The sequence below is a fragment of the Stenella coeruleoalba genome (genome assembly GCF_951394435.1).
Source record: "Stenella coeruleoalba genome assembly, chromosome: 3".
NCBI classification, from domain to species: Eukaryota; Metazoa; Chordata; class Mammalia; order Artiodactyla; family Delphinidae; genus Stenella; species Stenella coeruleoalba.
In genome coordinates this window covers 165,495,071-165,513,992 of record NC_137148.1, presented here as the reverse complement: position 1 = coordinate 165,513,992, position 18,922 = coordinate 165,495,071, and the positions used below count along the sequence as shown (strand labels likewise).

The 18,922-nt window shown below is 56.5% G+C and overlaps 2 protein-coding genes across 3 annotated transcripts; both read left to right on the top strand.

Annotated features, from left to right (window-relative positions):
* The first annotated feature begins 491 nt into the window (after positions 1-491).
* On the top strand, positions 492-18,564 carry PRKACA (protein kinase cAMP-activated catalytic subunit alpha). Of its 2 annotated transcripts, none has more exons than XM_079918245.1 (10): positions 492-719; positions 8,168-8,229; positions 8,683-8,811; positions 11,525-11,623; positions 12,652-12,734; positions 13,508-13,634; positions 13,727-13,822; positions 13,926-14,048; positions 16,091-16,255; positions 16,670-18,564. In XM_079918245.1, exons 1-10 carry the CDS (start codon positions 674-676, stop codon positions 16,793-16,795), a joined length of 1,056 nt encoding a protein of 351 aa, XP_079774371.1. In that variant the 5' UTR covers positions 492-673; the 3' UTR covers positions 16,796-18,564. The 2 variants fall into 2 exon arrangements, with proteins under 2 accessions (XP_079774371.1, XP_079774372.1); XM_079918246.1 differs by lacking the exon at positions 492-719 and adding an exon at positions 4,014-4,149.
* On the top strand, positions 5,693-8,108 carry SMIM46 (small integral membrane protein 46; the record flags this gene model as incomplete). The annotated part of the gene is made up of 2 exons (XM_079917322.1): positions 5,693-5,935; positions 8,103-8,108. The coding sequence occupies 2 exons, from the start codon at positions 5,693-5,695 to the stop codon at positions 8,106-8,108; spliced, it is 249 nt and encodes an 82-aa protein (XP_079773448.1).
* Positions 18,565-18,922: the final 358 nt, after the last annotated feature.

Below are 18,922 nucleotides of genomic sequence, written 5' to 3'. Positions count from 1 at the left end.
AGCACTGAGCGGGGGCGGGGGACTGCGGCGCGCACGGACCCGGGCGAGCGCCCGCCTGGACCGCCTTCTGGGCCTCGGAGCGCGGCTCCGCCGCCGCCCGCCAGCCTCCGCCGCCCCGCCGGGCGGGCCCGGGCAGCAGACTGCACCTCCGCCCCGCCCTCTCACCCCCGGATTGACACTGAACGTTCTGCCGGGGGCTTGCCGGACAGCGCGCCTCCGCCAATTGGCGGCCTCGCTGGGCGGACCCCAGGCCCTGTCGCGAGCCTCGGCCAATCAGACGCGTAGGCCCGCCCAGCTGGGGCCTCGCAAGCGCGCGAGTGGCCAGGCGTCCTAGGGGCGAGTCATGGGGCCGAGAGCCTATGGCAGCACGGGAGGGTCACGGAGAACCAATGGGCGGCGGCGCAGCACCGTCAGTCAGGGCGGCCTAGGCCAATGAGCTGCGGGCTGCGGGGGCGTCACGGACAGCAGCAGCGGACTTGGGCTGAGGTTCCCGGGCGGGCGGGCGCGGAGAGACGCGGGAAGCAGGGGCTGGGCGGGGGTCGCGGCGCCGCAGCCAGCGCAGCCAACCCGAGGGGCCGCCGCCGCCGCCGCCCAGCGCGCTCCGGGGCCGCGGGCCGCCTCCAGCACCCGCCGCGCCGCAGCTCCGGGACCGGCCCCGGCCGCCGCCGCCGCGATGGGCAACGCCGCCGCGGCCAAGAAGGGCAGCGAGCAAGAGAGCGGTGAGTGCCCGGGCCGTGACCCCGATCCCGGCCCCGCGCTGCCAGCCCCCTCCCTATCCATCACTGCCTGGCCCCTCCCCCTACGCGCCCCCCCATTTCTCTCTGCTTACCCCTCAGCGCCCCTTCCCCTGCCTGTCCAAGGTTGGGGCCCAAGGCCCGCAGATGGCCCCGTAGGAGCCCCCTTGCCAAAGACCGCCCCCCACTGCAAAGACTGTGCTCCCCCCCAGCTGTCACTGCCAACCATGGTACGTATGACCGCTGGGGCCCCACATGGGGCCCTGTCACCACCCCACTGTCTCCTCTCCTGGTCCCTCTCCCCAGATTCTAATCCCTCCACTTCCTCACTCACCTCTTACACAGATGTGACCCACTGCCAAACCCCGACCCAGGCCTCTGCCAGTCTGGGAGTGCTGTGGGGTATGCCTCCACCCCGCAGGGACCTTGGCCACTTGGTGACCACACCCCTCCCCCCTCCAGCCCCCGCCATCTTTCTCCTGCCCTTCCCCTCTTCACCTTATCACAGCCCCCCTCCAAACCCACTCTGTCCCCTTTGAGCACTTCCCAGAGCTACCTCCAGCATTGTTTTTCTCTTCTGTGTCACTTGGCATGGGGGACAGGATCTTTCTGGGTCCCTCTGCCCCTCTCTCACTCTGTCACTCTGCTTCTCTGCTGTGCCTCCTCCTCCAAGCAAGCGTCTGTCCCTGGCTGGGGTAGCAGACTGTTTATGAACCTAGAGAACTACTTCTGTGCTTCAAAAGCCAAGTTTGAGCCGATCTTGCTGGAATTCATTGCATCCTCTTTCCGGGGTTGGGGCAGCGGGGGGGGGGGTGTCAGCAGAGCCCCTTCCCATCTCCTGCTGTTCCGTGAGCTCTAGGCTCCTTGGAGGGCCCTTCAATAAATGGTTGTTTCACAACTGAGGCTCTGTCATTCACCCAGTCCCCCAGGCTTCTTCACCCGCTCCTGGCTTGGGATGAAAAGTAGAGGATGAAGAGGGTCTGGGTTTAGCAAGGCTCATTCAGCTTGAGCTGGGATGGTGAGAAGGAGGTATCAAGGGATGGCAGTTGGGAAGAGAAGTGGTTGACATCTAATGACTTGCTTTGCCAAGAGACAGACAGATTCTGATCATTCCCAGCGTTCAGCCAGAGTGGGGACTATTTGCCCCTCAGCTCCCAAATATATTGGCCTTTTCCAGCCAGCCGGGGAAAGAGATTCTTTATCTGGAAGTGCCTTCAGAAATGGTCTCTAGTCCCTTCCTCAAGTCCTCCAGCTCTTAAATTGTCATCACTCCAGGCCTAAAGCTGGACCTCAGCTAGGATCCCCTTCCAGTTACCCAGAAATGGAGTTGAAAAGGAATGGCCACATCAAAATACGCTCTTCCCAGTTACTGGTCTCAAACCCCAGTGTCTGAGTTCCCTGAATGTTCCCTCCCAGAAAGACCCAGGCATGAAAGCCAGGGAACTTTATTCCCACCCAGACTCAAATGGCAGAACTCGGAGTCACTGAGCAACCATGGAGAGGCCTGACATGTCACCGATGGGTGGGGGACGGGAAGGCAAGTGCCTGTAGCTGAGCGCTTGATGACAGAGGAGCAGGTGGGTAGTGACCAAAAAAGGTCTGGGCATGAGCTTGGAGGGGACTAGGCAGAGGGGGAGGGGCCGGGCCCCCAGCAGGTGAGACCGGCTGAGAGGTGGAAGGTGGAGGCAGGCAGCTGTACATTGCAGTGGCTCAGTTGAAAGTTGGGGAGATGACATAGTCCTGGAAAACTTTCAAGGCGTATCAAACACATGCAGTGGGGAGTAGGGGTGGAAAGCCACACAAGGAAAAGGAGCCCTAAGGAAAAGATCAGAGGCTTCGGAAGGAACCACTAATTCAGAGCACAGGCCGGACACCCAGGAATGGACTATCAAGGTGAAACAGAGCCACTGTTTATTGGGCATCTGGGATGTGCCAGGCTAAATGGTCTCCACAGATCTATCTGCTCGAGTGATTTTTCATAGCGGGCTGTTATCTGAATTTTCCAAACAAGCTCTCTGAGTTTGACATAGATGATGCCACAGAGGCAGGATTCACATCCAGATCCACCTACCAGACAACTTCCTGGACCCCAGGGTTTCCCAACTCAAACATTCTCAAGCCGCCTCCCTGATTTTTACTACATTCACTTCTATTTTGTTAACTTAAATAAAAATTTTGACTCGCTTTTGTTCAGATGTAAATTTTGATCTGTCCTAAGCAATATTATAAATGAAATCACAGGATTGCTGTGCCAGTGATATTCTCTCTGATATGCATTAAAATACAATGTAACTAGAAAAGTGAAACATCCCTAAAATCATTTCATGCCCCGCCAGTGGGACCTATGTCACACTTTGGGAAAGGCCCTAAGCTGTACTTCCGTCCAGAGGCTTGCAGGGGCTCTCAGAGAAGGAAATAGGATGAGGAAGGGAGCCCCTCTTGGCTTCAAATCTCCAATTCTGAGAGGATGGAGTTAAGACAAAATTTGCCTTCTCGTAACCAGGGTCGGCTGGGGGTGGGGTAGTAGTAGCCAGGCCAGCCTGCAGGGGGCACCTGAATTTCATCTGCCAGATGTCAGCCCTACTGGAGTAAGGAAGATGACCAAACCTTAGTAGGCACCAGTTCAGCATCCCGCAGCCCCCTATACTACCGGCTCCATGCCGGGGCAGGACAGCATTGGCTTCCTCCCGAGAGGGTAGGGATCCAGAATGAGCCCTGGGGTGGGGTGAGGGAAATCTGTACCCAAAGTTGCCAGAGCCATTGGCAGGGGCCTGGGTAAGATGCTAAGAGGGCAGAGAAAAACAAGACCAAGCCCTGGGCCCTGAGCAAGCTGGAGGAATTGAGAGAGGGCAGTGGCCTCAAGAGGCCCTGGGACAGGCGGCCAAGTGGGGCTCAGGCCTTGGCTGCCCTGACCAAAGGCACCCCTGAGAGCTGGTCCATGGGAGAAGGGACAGGTCTGGTGAGAAGGAGCCCTCCAGATACCATCCCCCCCCCCCAGGTCCCAGGGACAAGCAGATCCAGTCTCCGAGAGTGAGAACTGCCCCCTAAGAGGTCCCTAAATGGGAAGAATTGTGGCCCTCTAACGTACTACAGAAGTCCCAGAGGGCCAAACACTGTCTGTGCGTTGGCAGTTGTATGGGTGCCCAAGAGGGTCATGCCAAGGCAGCTTTTCCTTTAGCCCAACCAGGCTTACAGAAACTTGAGGGTCCTCTCTGCCCCTTCCCTGCACCCCCACTGGCCCCAGGTTGGCTTTCTTTTCCTGACACCACCCCGCAACTCCCTGGCTCCCCCTATAGGCAGGGCTTTGGGGATGGGCAGCCAAGCTGGTGCAGCAGGTCTCATGAGCCTTCCCAGCCACCATAGTCCTGGTGACCTGAGAGGAAGACTTGAGTGATGGCTTCCAACCCCAGCAATGGTGAGGCTGAGCCCTGTTGCTATAGCAACTTACCAGGCACTCTCTGACACTCAAGTCAGGGAAGGACTGCAGTAGAGTTTAGGGAACAGGTGAAGAGGAAAAGTCTGTGGACCCCTGGCTGGCCCTAGAAACCCTCCCTTACTAACAACCCTGAGCTGGGGGGCCTGGGGAAGAGCAGGCAAGATGGGTGGTTCAGTTCAGACACGGAGGGGATGGTCACCCAGAGCGGGGGTCCAGCTCAGAGCCGGGCAATGGGGTAGTCCAGCTCAGTGTTGAGGTTCAGCTCAGATTGGGGGTTGGTCCAGCTCAGTGATGGAGTCCACGTCATAATGGACAGTGGCCCAGTATAGAATGAGGGTCCATCAGACTGCGGGTCGGTCCAGTCCAGTGTTGGGGTCCAGCTCAGGCTGGGGGATGGTCCAGTCCAGGGCTTGGTTTTCCGGCCCCAGAATTTCCAGGACAACCAGGTTTCGGGGAGCAGCAGGTCCTGAGATTGTTGTCTGGGGGGGTCTGAGGCTGGGCTCCTGCCTCCTGATGGGGCCCTGGCTTTTTGAGGGATGCTCTCTCTCTGAGCTCCGATTGAATCCGGACCACGGTGGAGGCTGGCACCCCTCCTGTGGGAGACATGGGCCGGCTGACAAGCTCTAAAGACAGCAGCCAGCTGGGTTTCCCTTCTCTGCCACTTCCTGTTGTCAGCAGGGGCCATGGGTGCCAGGCACTCTCGGGAGAAGCTGCCACTGACCCTCCACTTCTTTTGGGATCTGGAAAGAAGGAGGAAGATGGTCAAGGCTGCCTCCCCCTCCCCCACCCCGGGGTTTAGCGTTTCGTTTCCGGTTTGGACTTGCATGGCTGAGAGCAGAGCCAAGCACAGGGCAAGGTTTGATAGAGGCCAAGGACATCCCAGGATGCCATTCCCCCCTCCGCCCCTGCATAGAAGCAAGACAAAGTCAGATGTACCCATTTCTTTCTCAAAGTAGCAGAATTTGGGGGCTCCAGGTTCAAAGAGCACTTGGGGGAGGAGATAGGGTAGCTCTCACTGCCCCCCCCCCACTCCCGCCTTTCTCTCCAGCTGCTCTTTCGGCTAATTAACGGAGCTCTGGGGCCTCTTTGGCCCCCAGGGAGGCCCCAGCTGCTGCCTGGGCCTGAGCCTTAACTCCTTCCCCTCTGCCCAGTGGGCACTGCCCTGGGCACATTGGGTGTCATCCTCAGGGTAGTCCAGCACCCACCGAGAAAGGTAGGGCCTGGCAGCCCGGGAGCAGTGTAGTCTGTGGCACGGGAAGTTAGCGTTAGCACCCCACCCCCAGGGCAGGCAGGCCAGCCTGAGGAGGGACACCCTCAGGACAATCTTCCCACCACCTCCTGCCAAGGAGGGGCCTTTACAAACCTTGGCCAGCGGGAGCAGGTACCTTTAAATGCTTCCCTGGCAACCAGCTCCTCCTCCCCTGTCCCCCGAGGCCTTCCCGAGGAAGCCAGCTCCGAGGCTCTGCGTATTCCTGGTTTCCCTGCAAAGGGAAGGTTCCAGGAGAGCTTAGGGAGGCCTGGGATGGATCTGGGGTCAGGTAGAGGCTGGGATGGGGACTCAGAGACCACCTTCCAGCTGTGGCTGCAGCTGCTTCTCTGGGGCCATGTGATTGTCCGTTTCCTGGGCTACCTGTGCTGCACCCTCTGGGCACCTAAGCAGAGTCAGCACCCTGAGCCTCGCTGGCCAGGGGTAGATGGGCCCCAGATCACCCCATCCCACTCTACCCCCCATTTTGCCCTCTGCTGGAAGAGGCAGGAAGCAGAGGTGAGTATGGGGGCTCCTGGCTGGGGTTCCCCCCATCATTATCCCTCTTTATCTGCCCACTCTTTCTGGTACTGCCACACCCTGTGCCCCATCCCCAAATCTGGCAAGCTGATAGCACCAGAGAGCACACAGCCTGGGCCCTTCAGCATTTCGAAAGGCCAGAACAGGGCTGTGTCAGAATCAAGGCACCGTGTGGAGCCTCCTAGTGGGGTACCAGCAGACAGACAGACCCACCAAGGCGGGAAAAACAGGACATGGCAGTTCTCAGGGATTTTGCTGAGAGCAAAAGAGGAAGCAGGACCAGGCTTTCTCCTGGGTTCCTCTTAAACTCGCTCCTCTCTGCCTTTCTGGGTGAGTGACGGTAGAATCCCAAGAGGGTGCCTTCACCCCCACCTTCATCCAGAATTCAGTGTGTACGTTTGGAGGTTTCCAAGGAATGTGTTGTGTGTCAAGAAAGATTCTGCCAGAGAAAGCATTGGATGTGGTGCAGCCCCCAGGTTCAGGGAGGCCTCAGACAGTTGGTGGCTCAGCCAGGCACCAGCCTAGGACTCTCGGCCATTCTTTGACCACCCCCTCTCCGCCTGGTCATTCTTTGTAGGGCTTTCCTAGCCCACAGTCTCTCCTCCATCTGCCACGCTTGCAGCTCCATGGAAGGCTCTTCTCTGCAGATGCTGAGGGAGAGCCTTGCGGGTGATGGGGGGCGGGGGGGGGTGGCTACTCAAAAGGCTGTGGGGGTTCCTGGCACTGCATATGGGTGAGATAGGCAGATATCTGACAGGCAAGGCCAAAGTACCAGTGTGCAGGACCCCTCAGGGTGGCATCCGTCCCAGGAACATCAGGGTTGAGGACAGCTCTGTCCATGGACCATCCTGGTGCCCTGCAACCAGTCAGAAGCAAAGCAGTTAACCTCGTGGGCAGTGGGGTCCGGGAAGTGATCTGAGACCAGTCTTCTCATGGGTACAATGAGAGTAATAGCAGCTCTGAGCCATCAGTGTAGGAATTAAGCATGGAAAGCACTCAGCACAGAGCTGGCACTCAGGGAGGGTCCCTGAACAACAGCGCGCCTGACCCCAGGGGACGGTTACAAGGACACGTCCATACCGTAAGAATCCATCAGGTTGAGCATTTAAGATTTGAGCACTCAGTGCTCCTCCTGTATTTTATATCTCCATTTTAAAAACTACTTAAAAGCAAAATGAATAGCTGACATTTATGTGGCACTAACCCCTGTGCCGGCCACCATCCAAACCCCCTTTGCCAAGATTAACTCATTCGGTCTTCACAACCACCCCACCAGGTCATTACTATTATTATCCCCATTTTACAGATGAGGAAAACCAAGGCCCAGAGGTGCGATCAGTTGCCTGAGGTCACATAGCTCATCAGGGACCAGGCTGGGATCTGAACTTGATCTTATCCCAGAGTCCTGGCCCTTAACTGTTTTGCCGGGCTGCCTCTCCACATGGGCGGGAATGCCTGTTTTCAGGCCTCAGTTTCCTAGGGTGGTAAACAGAATGGTTAAAATGAAAGTTGACAAGTGAACCAAATGAGATAGTGGACGCGAAGCAGCAAGCCCAGGTTCCGCCAGGAAGTCTTCAATGTTAGCCAGACGGTGATGTTCGCCTTGGGGTGCCGAAGGGCCTGTAGGGGGCAGGCATCAGGCGAGGCTTCCCTTGAGCGAGCTCTGGAACGAGGGCCCCTCCATTGGCAAAGGTGGGAATGGAGCCAGCCGGGGGCCAAGGCAACAGCTGAACCCCCCAAGGGCGCCTGCTACCCGAGCCCCAGAGGCCTCCACCCTGGGCCGGCCTCCCCAGAGAAGGGGCCAGAGGAACAGCCAAATCCCGAGGCTATAAATACCTCGGCTGGCGTCGTCCCCTGGCCCTGGAATGTCAGTCAGAACTGGGGCGAGTGGGGGTGGGCTGGCCTGGGCGCCGCTCTCTGTCCCCCTGAGAGTGACCCCCGAATTGCCCTGTCCCCCATTTGGGACAGAATTGAGGCTGGACCCCACCTCTCTGTAGTAAAGGAGACCCCAGACCCCAGCCCAGATCAGGGCCCCCCCACCAGGCTACCGTCAGACTCAGCCAGGACACCCGAAGGCACTGGGAGAAGGTCAGGCTCTGGATTGAGACGACTGCACCCCACTTTCCACAAACCGGCCTCTCCCCAGGAATAGCCCAGGCCCGCGCCAACGAGATGGGGTCTCCATCTCACTCTCTCCTCTTTTCCTTTCAGTGAAAGAATTCTTAGCCAAAGCCAAAGAAGATTTTCTTAAAAAATGGGAAAATCCTGCTCAGGTAAGCCCCCTGGGTACAGAGCCCTGGGAGGGATAGCTGACAGCCCCCTGCCCCTCAACTGCATCCCTGTGCCATGGCTAGGATTTTACGGCCCTGTGGAGGGCTCCAGACCTGCCCTCATTCTCTCCCTAGATGCCCATGGGGGCACCTGATCACTCACTGCCAGGTTCCCCCACCCCACCAATCCATCCAACTGGCAGCCCCTGCCCCCCAGGCAGCTGCCAGCAGCTCCTGGGCCCCAGGCCAGGGCCGGATCTGGCCCCTGCCACCAGCCTTGAGGAATGTACCCTCCGCCATCTTGTTTTTCCACCCCCTGTCCTCACCCCCCTAGCTCCACCTGGTCCCCAGGGCCCCCTCTGCTGGTTGCAGAGGGAACACCCCGAACTTTGGCCTAGCAGGCTAGACGGGGTGTCGGGGGGTGGTCCCTGACCCTCCAGACCCTTGTGCCCACAGAATACAGCCCATCTGGATCAGTTTGAACGAATCAAGACCCTCGGCACGGGCTCCTTCGGGCGGGTGATGCTGGTGAAGCACAAGGAGACCGGGAACCACTTCGCCATGAAGATCCTCGACAAACAGAAGGTGAGCCCAGCCCTGCCACAAGGCCCTGGTCCCAGCCACCAGGGCTTTGCCTGGGCTCTTCCCACCACCTGGAGTGGTCCTCCCACCTATCCACTCACCAGCTATTTCCTGAGCCTCCGTAATGTACCAGACCCAAGGGCGGGAAGGGTACCACGCTGCCTTCAGGAAGCTTTCCCCAGGAGGAAAAGTACCCTAAGACGTAAAGCCCACACGGGCTCAGACACCTAGCCTGTATCGAGGAAGCCAGAAGTCTTCCTGGGGGAAGCGATGTTTACACAGACCTTCTTTCTGTAAATATTTTGTTTCTGAATTTTATTTTATTTTATTATACAGCAGGTTCTCATTAGTTATCCATTTTATACATATTAGTGTATATATGTCAATCCCAATCTCCCAATTCATCACACCACCCCCTGCCCTTTGTAAATTTTTTTTTTTTTTTTTTTTTTTTTTTTTTGCGGTACACGGGCCTCTCACCGCTGGGGCCTCTCCCGTTGCGGAGCACAGGCCCTGGACGCGCAGGCCCAGCGGCCATGGGCCACGGGCCCAGCCGCTCCGCGGCACGTGGGATCCTCCCGGACCGGGGCACGAACCCGTATCCCCCGCATCAGCAGGCGGACTCCCAACCACTGCGCCACCAGGGAAGCCCCTGTAAATATTTTTGAAACCCTACTTTTTGCCAGGCGATGCTCTAGAGCAGCTCCATCCAGGAGACATATCACACAAGCCACATATGGTTTTAAATTTTCTAGAATCCTCATTTTATTTATTTTTATTTATTTGGTAGCACTGCGTGGCTTGCAGGATCTTAGTTCCCGAGCCACGGATCGAGCCCTGGGCCCTCGGCAGTGAGAGCATGGAGTCCTAACCACTGAACCACCAGGGAATTCCCTAGAATCCTAGTTTTAAAAGTTTAAAAAAGGCAGAATTCATTTTAACAATATGTTGTAACTAAGCCAGTATATCTACAATATTATCATTTAAATGTATGTATCCAGTGTAGAAATATCCTTAATGAGACATTTTACATTCTTTTTTTCCGTACTAAGTCTTAGAAATCCAGCGTGCATTTTACACATATAACACATCTCCATTCAGATGTTAATTTTCACTGGAAAGACAAGAAAAAGTAGAGAAATTGAAAAAGCAGATTCACATATCCCAGGTTGTTCCAAACAGGCTTGAAAGTTGTCTGGTAACTGTGCCAAGTATCAGTTTTTAAATTTTCTTTTTTTTTTAATTTCTTTATTTCTTTCTTTATTTTTGGCTGAGTTGGGTCTTCGTTGCTGTGCATGGACTTTCTCTAGTTGCAGCGAGCGGGGGGTACTCTTCTTTGCGGTGCACAGGCTCTAGGCACGAGGGCTTCAGTAGTTGTGGCACGTGGGCTCAGTAGTTGTGGCTCACAGGCTCTAGAGTGCAGGCTGAGTAGTTGTGGCACACGGGCTTAGTTGCTCCACAGCATGTGGGATCTTCCCAGACCAGGGCTCAAACCCGTGTCCCCTGCATTGGCAAGTGGATTCTTAACCACTGTGCTGCCAGGGAAGTCCCTAAATTTTCATTATATATATATTTTTTTTCTTTTTTTCTTTTTGTCTGCCTTGGGTCTTCGTTGCTGAGCGCAGGCTTTCTCTAGTTGCAGAGAGCAGGGGCTACTCTTTGTTGCGGTGCGCGGGCTTCTCAGTGCGGTGGCTTCTCTTTGTTGCGGAGCACGGGCTTCTCAGTGCGGTGGCTTCTCTTTGTTGCGGAGCACGGGCTCTAGGCGCAAGGGCTTCAGTAGTTGTGGCGTGTGGGCTCAGTAGTTGTGGCGCACGGGCTTAGTTGCTCCGCGGCATGTGGGATCTTCCCAGACCAGGGCTCAAACCCGTGCCCCCTGCGTTGGCAGGTGGATTCTTAACCACTACGCCACCAGGGAAGCCTTAAATTTTCATTTTAGATTCTTCAAATTTTAAACTTGGTTCCCCAGTCAACGAGCCACATTTCAAGTATTCAGCAACCATATGTGGCTAGTGAGGAATCTACTGGACAGTGCAGGTATAGACCCAAAGGATGTAGCTGTGAGCAAAGCAGAAAAAGCCCCAGTGCAGTGGGGCTTAGAGCTGACCAAGGGGCCAGGCTGCCTGCGTGTGACAAGCTGGACTGATGTTGACTAGCTGCATGTGAACTTGGGCACGGCACCTCCCCTCTCTGCATCTGGGCTTCCAAACTTGCATGCTCCCATTGCATACCCCTCAGGGCTCCTGTCAGAGAGTGTGAGACGGCTGCTGGGGACAGCTGAGGGCTGAGGAGGAATTAGCCCTGGGTTCAAGTGGTTGTGGGGGGCGGGGTGTCCTCTAGATGCAGAGAAGGTATTTCTAAATCCCCCACCCCTTGGGTGCTACTCCCACCTGTCTGTTTGGTTCCAACTCAGCTGCCCCTTCCTCCAGGAAGCCTTCTCTGACTCCCCAGGCTTCACCGGATGCCTTATCTGGGCATCCACAGGCCCCAAGCTTCCCCCACCACAGCTCTGACCCCTGTGGCCTGGTGACTCATGTGTTCCTGCCCTGAACTGCATGCCATGTGGGGACAGGCACCCAGCCCAGGGCTTGACAGGCCCCAGGCACTCAAACGATTCTGGACGGAGGACCCAGCCCGGCCCTGGCACATCTACTTCTGGGTGGCAGGGAAGAAAAGAGCTCTCTCACACCCGCTCCTCGCTCCTCTCCCACCCCTGCAGGTGGTAAAGCTGAAGCAGATCGAGCACACCCTGAACGAAAAGCGCATCCTGCAAGCGGTCAACTTTCCGTTCCTTGTCAAACTCGAGTTCTCGTTCAAGGTGGGGTCCCAGCGGCCGCAGACCAGGGCCACTGCCGGGTGGCGCAGCCTCTGGGTTCCCAGAGCTGGGGCTCAGCCAACCACAACCAGTGGTTGCCCGAAAAGGCAGACCCACTGATCGGGGAGCGGTGAAGAAGGCCGCCGGGGGTGGAGGGCAAGTCAGCCTGGGGCTCTCATAGACCCCAAGTTCAGCTGGGCCTGCCAACTTATAGCTTGATAACCTTGGGCAAGTCCCCCAACCTGGATAACATCCCTCAAAATCATCGATCCATTTACAGCAAGAACCTGACGCACAGCCACAAACTGCCGCTCAGCCTGGGTTCAAATCCCAGCCTTGCACTTCCTGGCGGTGTGACCCTGGCAAGAAACTTCACCCCCATGAGCCTTAGTTTCTTCATCTGTAAAATGGGGATCATGGCAGGCCCCACGTGGTGGGGCTGCCATGACAGTTCCAACCGCATCATGAGCACCCTGCGTGAGCTGTTTTGAGTGCCGTCCTAAGCCATGACTGTGAGAGTTGGGAAATGCCCCTCGGGGCCTGTGACCCCAGCAGTCACAAGGACCCCAGGCTTTGTTTAAGGCTCTGCTGCCACCATCTTGAAATTCATAATCATTTTTTTAACAAGGGGCCTCACTTTTATTTTGAGGGGGGGGACTCACAAAATCTGTAGCCCATCCTGGTCCCATTTGACAGATGACAAACCTGTGGCCCCAAGAGCCTTGCTCAAGACAGTCACAGACAGGAGCCACCACAGAGTTCTCTCTGCAGCGCAGGCATGCCAGCCAGGTCCCTGATGTACCTCTAGCCAGCCCTCACTTTTGGCCCCCGTAAGCAGGATCATGGCTGCCCCTTCTTTCTCGCGGGCAGAATGAAATGAGACAGGTAGTCAGTGAGCACAGTGCCTGGCGCTTGGAACGCGCTTCACATGGGAACCAAAATTGTTGTTGTCGCTTTGTGTCTGACACCTGCCTTCAGGTGGGGCCTGGGGCTTGGGGAGTGGGGCCCTGATCAGCTGCTGCTTCCCGCAGGACAACTCAAATTTATACATGATCATGGAGTACGTGCCTGGTGGGGAGATGTTCTCACACCTGCGGCGGATCGGGAGGTTCAGGTGAGCCCGACGCCCTCTGCCACCCTGGGCCTGGGGTGTGCATGGGTGTCGTCCGTGGAAGTGGCCTCTTCAGGTCCCTGTGGGTTCTTGTTCCCCCGAGCTGAGGAATCTATGATGTCTCAGCCACCACGAAACAAAACAAACACGGTGACGTAGGCGTCACCATGTAAGTGGGCAATTTCGTGTTTTAAAATTTGTGCTATCTTATTTATATAGATGGGCACTTTACATACAATAAAGTGCACAGGTTTTCAATACCCTGTTCCATGAGTTTTGACAGCTGCATTCACATGTGTAACCACCACCCCAGAAAATTCCCTCAAATGCCTTTCTTGGCAAATCACCACCCCAACAAAGGCAAACGTCCTTTCTGGCTTCAAACACCACAAATGTGTTTGGTCTGGGTCTGGACTTGATATAAATGGAATCACACAGTTCATATTCTTCTGTCCCTTTCTTCTCTTGCTTCACATAATCGTTTTGTGATCCAGCCACATTGTTGGGTATATTCATCGTTTGTCCTGGTGGTGGTGTTGGGTAGGATCCCATTATAGGAATCTATCACAATCTGTGATTCCATTCCTCTGTGGATGGACATTTGGGCTCTTTCCAGTTTGGGGCTGTATATGAATAAGGCTTCTCTGCTGATGCATTTTAATCGCTGGGCTGGAGGCAGCTCGATAGGCTCACCTGCTGGGCCATTAGCGGGTGGGCAGGTCCTGCTGGTGCGGCCACCCACTCTCACCCATCCTCTCCCTGCTTGTCCCCATCAGTGAGCCCCATGCCCGCTTCTACGCAGCCCAGATCGTCCTGACCTTTGAGTACCTGCACTCGCTCGATCTCATCTACCGGGACCTGAAGCCGGAGAACCTCCTTATCGACCAGCAGGGCTACATTCAGGTGCCCACTGGGCTGGGCGAGGGGCAGCCCCAGGTGGCCACAGCCTGAACCCTCCCACCCTCCCGGCCAACCGCCCATTCTTGTGCCCACAGGTGACAGACTTCGGTTTCGCCAAGCGTGTGAAAGGCCGCACCTGGACCTTGTGCGGCACCCCCGAGTACCTGGCCCCCGAGATCATCCTGAGTAAAGTAGGCGCTTCCCTACCCCTCCCACCGCTCTGAGGCCTGCTCCACTGCCGGCGGCCCCCTCCTCACCCTTCTCCCCTCACCTGCTCCCCTCCTCTCGCTCCAGGGCTACAACAAAGCTGTGGACTGGTGGGCCCTGGGGGTTCTCATCTATGAGATGGCCGCTGGCTACCCGCCCTTCTTCGCTGACCAGCCCATCCAGATCTATGAGAAGATTGTCTCTGGGAAGGTGAGGCCCGGATATGGGGGCTCAGGCCTAAGCCTGACCCTTCCCTGCCTGTCCTGCTCACTGTGGAGCCCTGATCGTCATTGTCAGAACAGCCTAGGGAATTCCCTGGCGGTCCAGTGGTTCGGACTCTGAGCTTGCTTCCACTGCAGGGGGCACAGGTTCGACCCCTAGCTGGGGAACTAAGATCCCGAGTGCTGTGTGGGGCGGCCAAAGAAAAACAGAAAAAGAACAATCGAGAAGTTGATCAAGTCAGGCCAGGCGGTGAAGCCAGGCACACGCACTACGCTAACTGAGGCTACCACTTCACACAACCTCGCTGTCTGATTCTGGACCACAGTGCCCAAATCCTAAGGGTTTTCAAAACCCCAGGTCTCACCCAAACTCCTGCCCTGCCTGCCAGGAGGCTGGTCTCGTCTCTAGTCGGCCCCGTTAGCATGAATTTTCACAAGTTTCACAGCAAAAAAGCAAGCATGTTCAGTTCCCAGGCGCTACCCCAGACCCCTCCGGGGAGTCACTTTGGACATAAGGCCCTGCCTCCTTTCCCAAATGCAGACTTTCTAACTTGCGGGGTGTGGGTAAGGGGTGACGGAACCGTTAGAGCCCCGGAGTGCATTAAGTACCCGCTGCCCCATGCACCCCCTCGATCGTACCCCACCACTCTGAGGGAGTGAGGAAGCCGAGGTGCAGAGATTGGACATGTCTGGTTCAAGATCACACGGCAGCATCGTCTCAAAAGAGGTTGGGGACCCCACCTCTCACTGCAGCTCACCCACCTCACCAGGAGGACCAACCATCCCTCCATCTGGCCCAGGAAATGGTGTGAGTGGCTCCCAGCTCAGCCTAGGTGGGCTGAACTGGCTCTAAGTCCCAGCTCTGCCACCCATCGGCTTTGAAACCTCAGGCCAATGTCTTCGCTTCTCTGAGTCTTATCCATCTCAGAACTGGGGAACTAGCCACTTGCCTCTCAGAGAGGTTGAGAGAATCACCACCTGCAAAGTGGGGTCACTAAAAAAGGGAAAGATGAGGTGTCTACCACCAGGCAGAACAGAAATTGCCAAGAAAATGGCCCAGAGTGGGGAAAAAAAAGAAGAAAAAGCCATAGAAGTTTTCGAGGCGGGAGAGAAATGAGCGTGACTCCCTTCTTTGTAGCATTTCACAGTTCCCACGCACCCTCAGCGGGATTATCTCCCTCATGCAGCCCTGGGATATCTGCCCCGTGCCAGAGAGGCAGGCACAGGCCCAGAGAGGTTAAGGGCCGTGGCCAAGGTCACACAGCATGGAAGAGGCAGAGCAGTGCTGGAAGTCGGTTCTTGCAGCTCTAAATCCAGTGACTGCTTGCATACAAAGCTGTGGACTCAAAGCATTTGGGGAAAGTTTCTGGAAGAGTTGAACTGAGCCTCAGAGAATGGAAGAGCCTTAGCTATGCAGAGAGAGAAATAGACAAACAATTATTTCTCTCAGAAGCATGAATATTTCTGAAGTCCCCAGACCCTAGCAGAGCTGCCTTAGGAAGCAGTGGCTAAGAATGCAAGTTCTGGAGTCCAGCAGACCCCAGACGGAACCAACTTGCCCTGCTCCTCTGAGTGATCTTGGGCAAGCTGTTTAATCCTTCCGAGCCTGTTTCCTCCTCTCAGGAAATAGAAATGGGAACCTCTGGATTTCCCCGGCAATCCAGTGGTTAGGACTCTGTGGACTTCCACTGCCGAGGGCCTGGGTTCAATCCCTGGTTGGGGAACTAGGATCCCACAAGCCGCATGGTGCAGACAGAAGAATAAAATGGGAACCTCCTAGCTCTTACCTCTCCAGCAGCATCAGCATGGCTCAGGAAGTGGCTGGAAATACAGACTTTCAGGCCCCACAAGAATCAGATATCCCGAATCAGAAACTCCAGTGGGCCCAGCAAGCTGTTCTAATGGGATTCCGATGCACACTCTGGTTTGGGGTCCTCCACCCAATAAGACAATTGGATGGTGAAGGCAGTGTTCTGGCCTCCCCAAGCTCCAGATCAGTTTCCCAATCTGTCTGTGTTACCCCCTCTCCAGGTGCGGTTCCCGTCCCACTTCAGCTCCGACCTGAAGGATCTGCTGCGGAACCTTCTGCAGGTGGACCTCACCAAACGCTTTGGGAACCTCAAGAACGGGGTCAATGACATCAAGAACCACAAGTGGTTTGCCACGACCGACTGGATCGCCATCTACCAAAGGAAGGTAGGCCCCCCCCTTCCCCTTGTGCTCTGAGGGTTTTGGAGGGGGGTGGGCAAGAGCCAGGGAGTATTGCCAATGGAGAGATGAAAAGGGAAGGGGAATTTGAAAATAGGCTGCGGGCTCTGGGTCAGTTTAGATAAGGCAACTTAGAGCATTGGGGGTATAGAAACAGAATTGTGGGGTCATTTGGCCACTCTGTGACCTTGAACAGACTTCCCTCTCTGGAAATTAGTTTCCCCGTGGGTGAATTTGCTATAATAAGATTCTTGGGTTGTTAAGATGAGTCCATACCCTAATGCTAAGATCAGGCCTGGGTCAGAGTAAGTGATCTCATGAATGTTAGCCCATTCGCATTTATTGTTGTAACGACGATTATGTTGACTGCTGAGGTCTGAATGGCTCTTGACCCCTCTCCAGGTGGAAGCTCCCTTCATACCAAAGTTTAAAGGCCCTGGGGACACGAGTAACTTTGACGACTATGAGGAGGAAGAGATCCGAGTCTCCATCAGTGAGAAGTGTGGCAAGGAGTTTTCTGAGTTTTAGGGGTGTGCCTGTGCCCCCATGGGTTTTCTTTCTTTGTTTCTTTTTTTTTTTTTTTTTTTGTGGTGGGTGGGAGGGTTGGATTGAACAGCCAGAGGGCCCCAGAGTCCCTTGCATCTAATTTCACCCGCCCCCGCCCCACCCTCCAGGGTAGGGGGAGCAGGAAGCCCAGATATTTGGAGGGAAACACCAGCTGCTCCCCCTCACCCCCTTCTCCCTCCTGGCCCCCCCCCGTCCCCCCTACTGCTTTTGCCTCCCTCCTCCCCCACAGACCCCCACCCTAGCCCATTTCTGCCTGTTTTAAACGAGTTTCTCAGTTCTTCCCTTCTTCAGGTCAGACCAGGTCTTGCTGGTGTGTCAGGGACAGGGTGTGGAAAGAGGGGCCCAAACTTAACTCCAGCCACCTGCCCCCCACCCCAAAAAAAAAAAAAACCACAGGCACCACTCTCTAAGGGCAAATGAATGAAAGGGTAACCTTCCCTTCAGAGCAATCTTGCGAGGGAAGGAAAGATTTTAGTGACATGTTCAGCGGGCTACTTAATACAATATTTTAAAAAAACAATTTACAATCTTATTTAAGTTCCACCAATGCCTCCCACGCTCCTTCCTCTCCCACCCCTTCCCATGCCCCTCCTCCCCAAATCCATTTTAACAAGGCTGGGAAGCAGACTGTAAAGGAAGGAGCTGGGGTTCCAACCTCTCCCCCAAGCTGCTAATCTCCCCCGACCTCCTGCCCCCTCGGGGTCCCCTGCCAAGCCTGGAAGGGTCTCAGCCCCTTTAGGAAGTCCCCACTCCCTTCTGCCCCAATAGACCTGTCTTCACCCGTGGGCTTCGGGACCTAGACAAAGCAGCTGCCCCTCTCCCTGCCAAAGAGGAGTTGTCCCCTGAAAAGATAGAGGGGGAGCCCCGAGCCCAGGGTCTTTCCTCCCAGTAACACTCTCCCCAAACTTCTTAATTTTATTCTCAACTAGATTTTAATGTCCAGCCTCCTTTCAGTTGGGAAGGCCACCCCCGCAAAAGGAGGCCAAGCCCCCCCCCACCCCGCAGACGGCCCAGAGTTCAAGGCCAAGGTTGCTGGGGAGGGGCTGCTTGTTTTATTCACCCAGGAGCCTCCGCCCCCACCCCTCCCATCCTGGGCGCTCCTCCTCTGCTTAGCTGTCCGCTGTCAATCACCCGTTCTCCCCACCCCCCCATTGTGGTTTTTTTCTCTCAATAGAAAAGTCGGGAGTCACCCCACTCATCCCCATATTTGTCCCTCTCATAATTTCTCCCCATCCCAGGAGGAGCTCTCAGGCCTGGGGTGGGGCCCCGGGTGGGCGCGGGGGCGATTCAACCTGTGTGCTGCGAAGGACGCAACTTCCTCTTGAACAGTGTGCTGTTGTAAACATATTTGAAAACTATTATCAATAAAGTTTTGTTTAAAAAAAAAGTGTCGCTGGTGTTCCTGACTTCGGTCACCCACCCACACACCCCCAGGGGGTTGGAAAGGGAATTTCGGACCACAGCGTCCAGGCTGATCAGCACCTGGTCTGCAGTCCTTGTAAAACAGGGTTTAGCTGGAATTCTGCCACTCTCCCCGCCCCGCAGGAGAAGGGGGCGCCAAACTGCCCTCTGACCCCAGATTAGGGGTCCCCACATTCTGAGGCGCGCCCCCTCTGCGTCCAGCCAGAGGCCGAAAGGGCGGGCGCTCTAGGGAGAAGCTGGGGCCGGCGCGCCGGGAGGCCGAGCGGCGGCGGGGGCGGCCCTGGTAGGGGGGTATGGGGTGGGGGTGACGGTGCGCACCCCCCTTCCCGCATCCTCCCCGCGGAGCCAAGCGCGCCCAAGGGGCGCGGAGGCGTCGGTGGTCCGAGGATCCCCGCAGCCCCGGCAGAGCGCGGTGGCCCGACCCACGGGCGGCGAGTTCCCGGTAAGTGCGGTCCCGGGAGCGGAGCGCGCCGGGGAGGCGTGGAGAGGGGGGCTGGGCGCCGGGGACGTCTGGGTCCCGCGCCCAATGGCTGGAGGGCGGCCGAGCACCGCCCGCCCGCCCCGCCCGCCCCCTCTCCCCTCCCCCAGGCGCTCCCCTCCCCCTCCCCCGCCCGCCGCTTTCCCCCGCCCCCGCCCCGGCGCCAACTCCGCGGCGCCTCCTTAAAA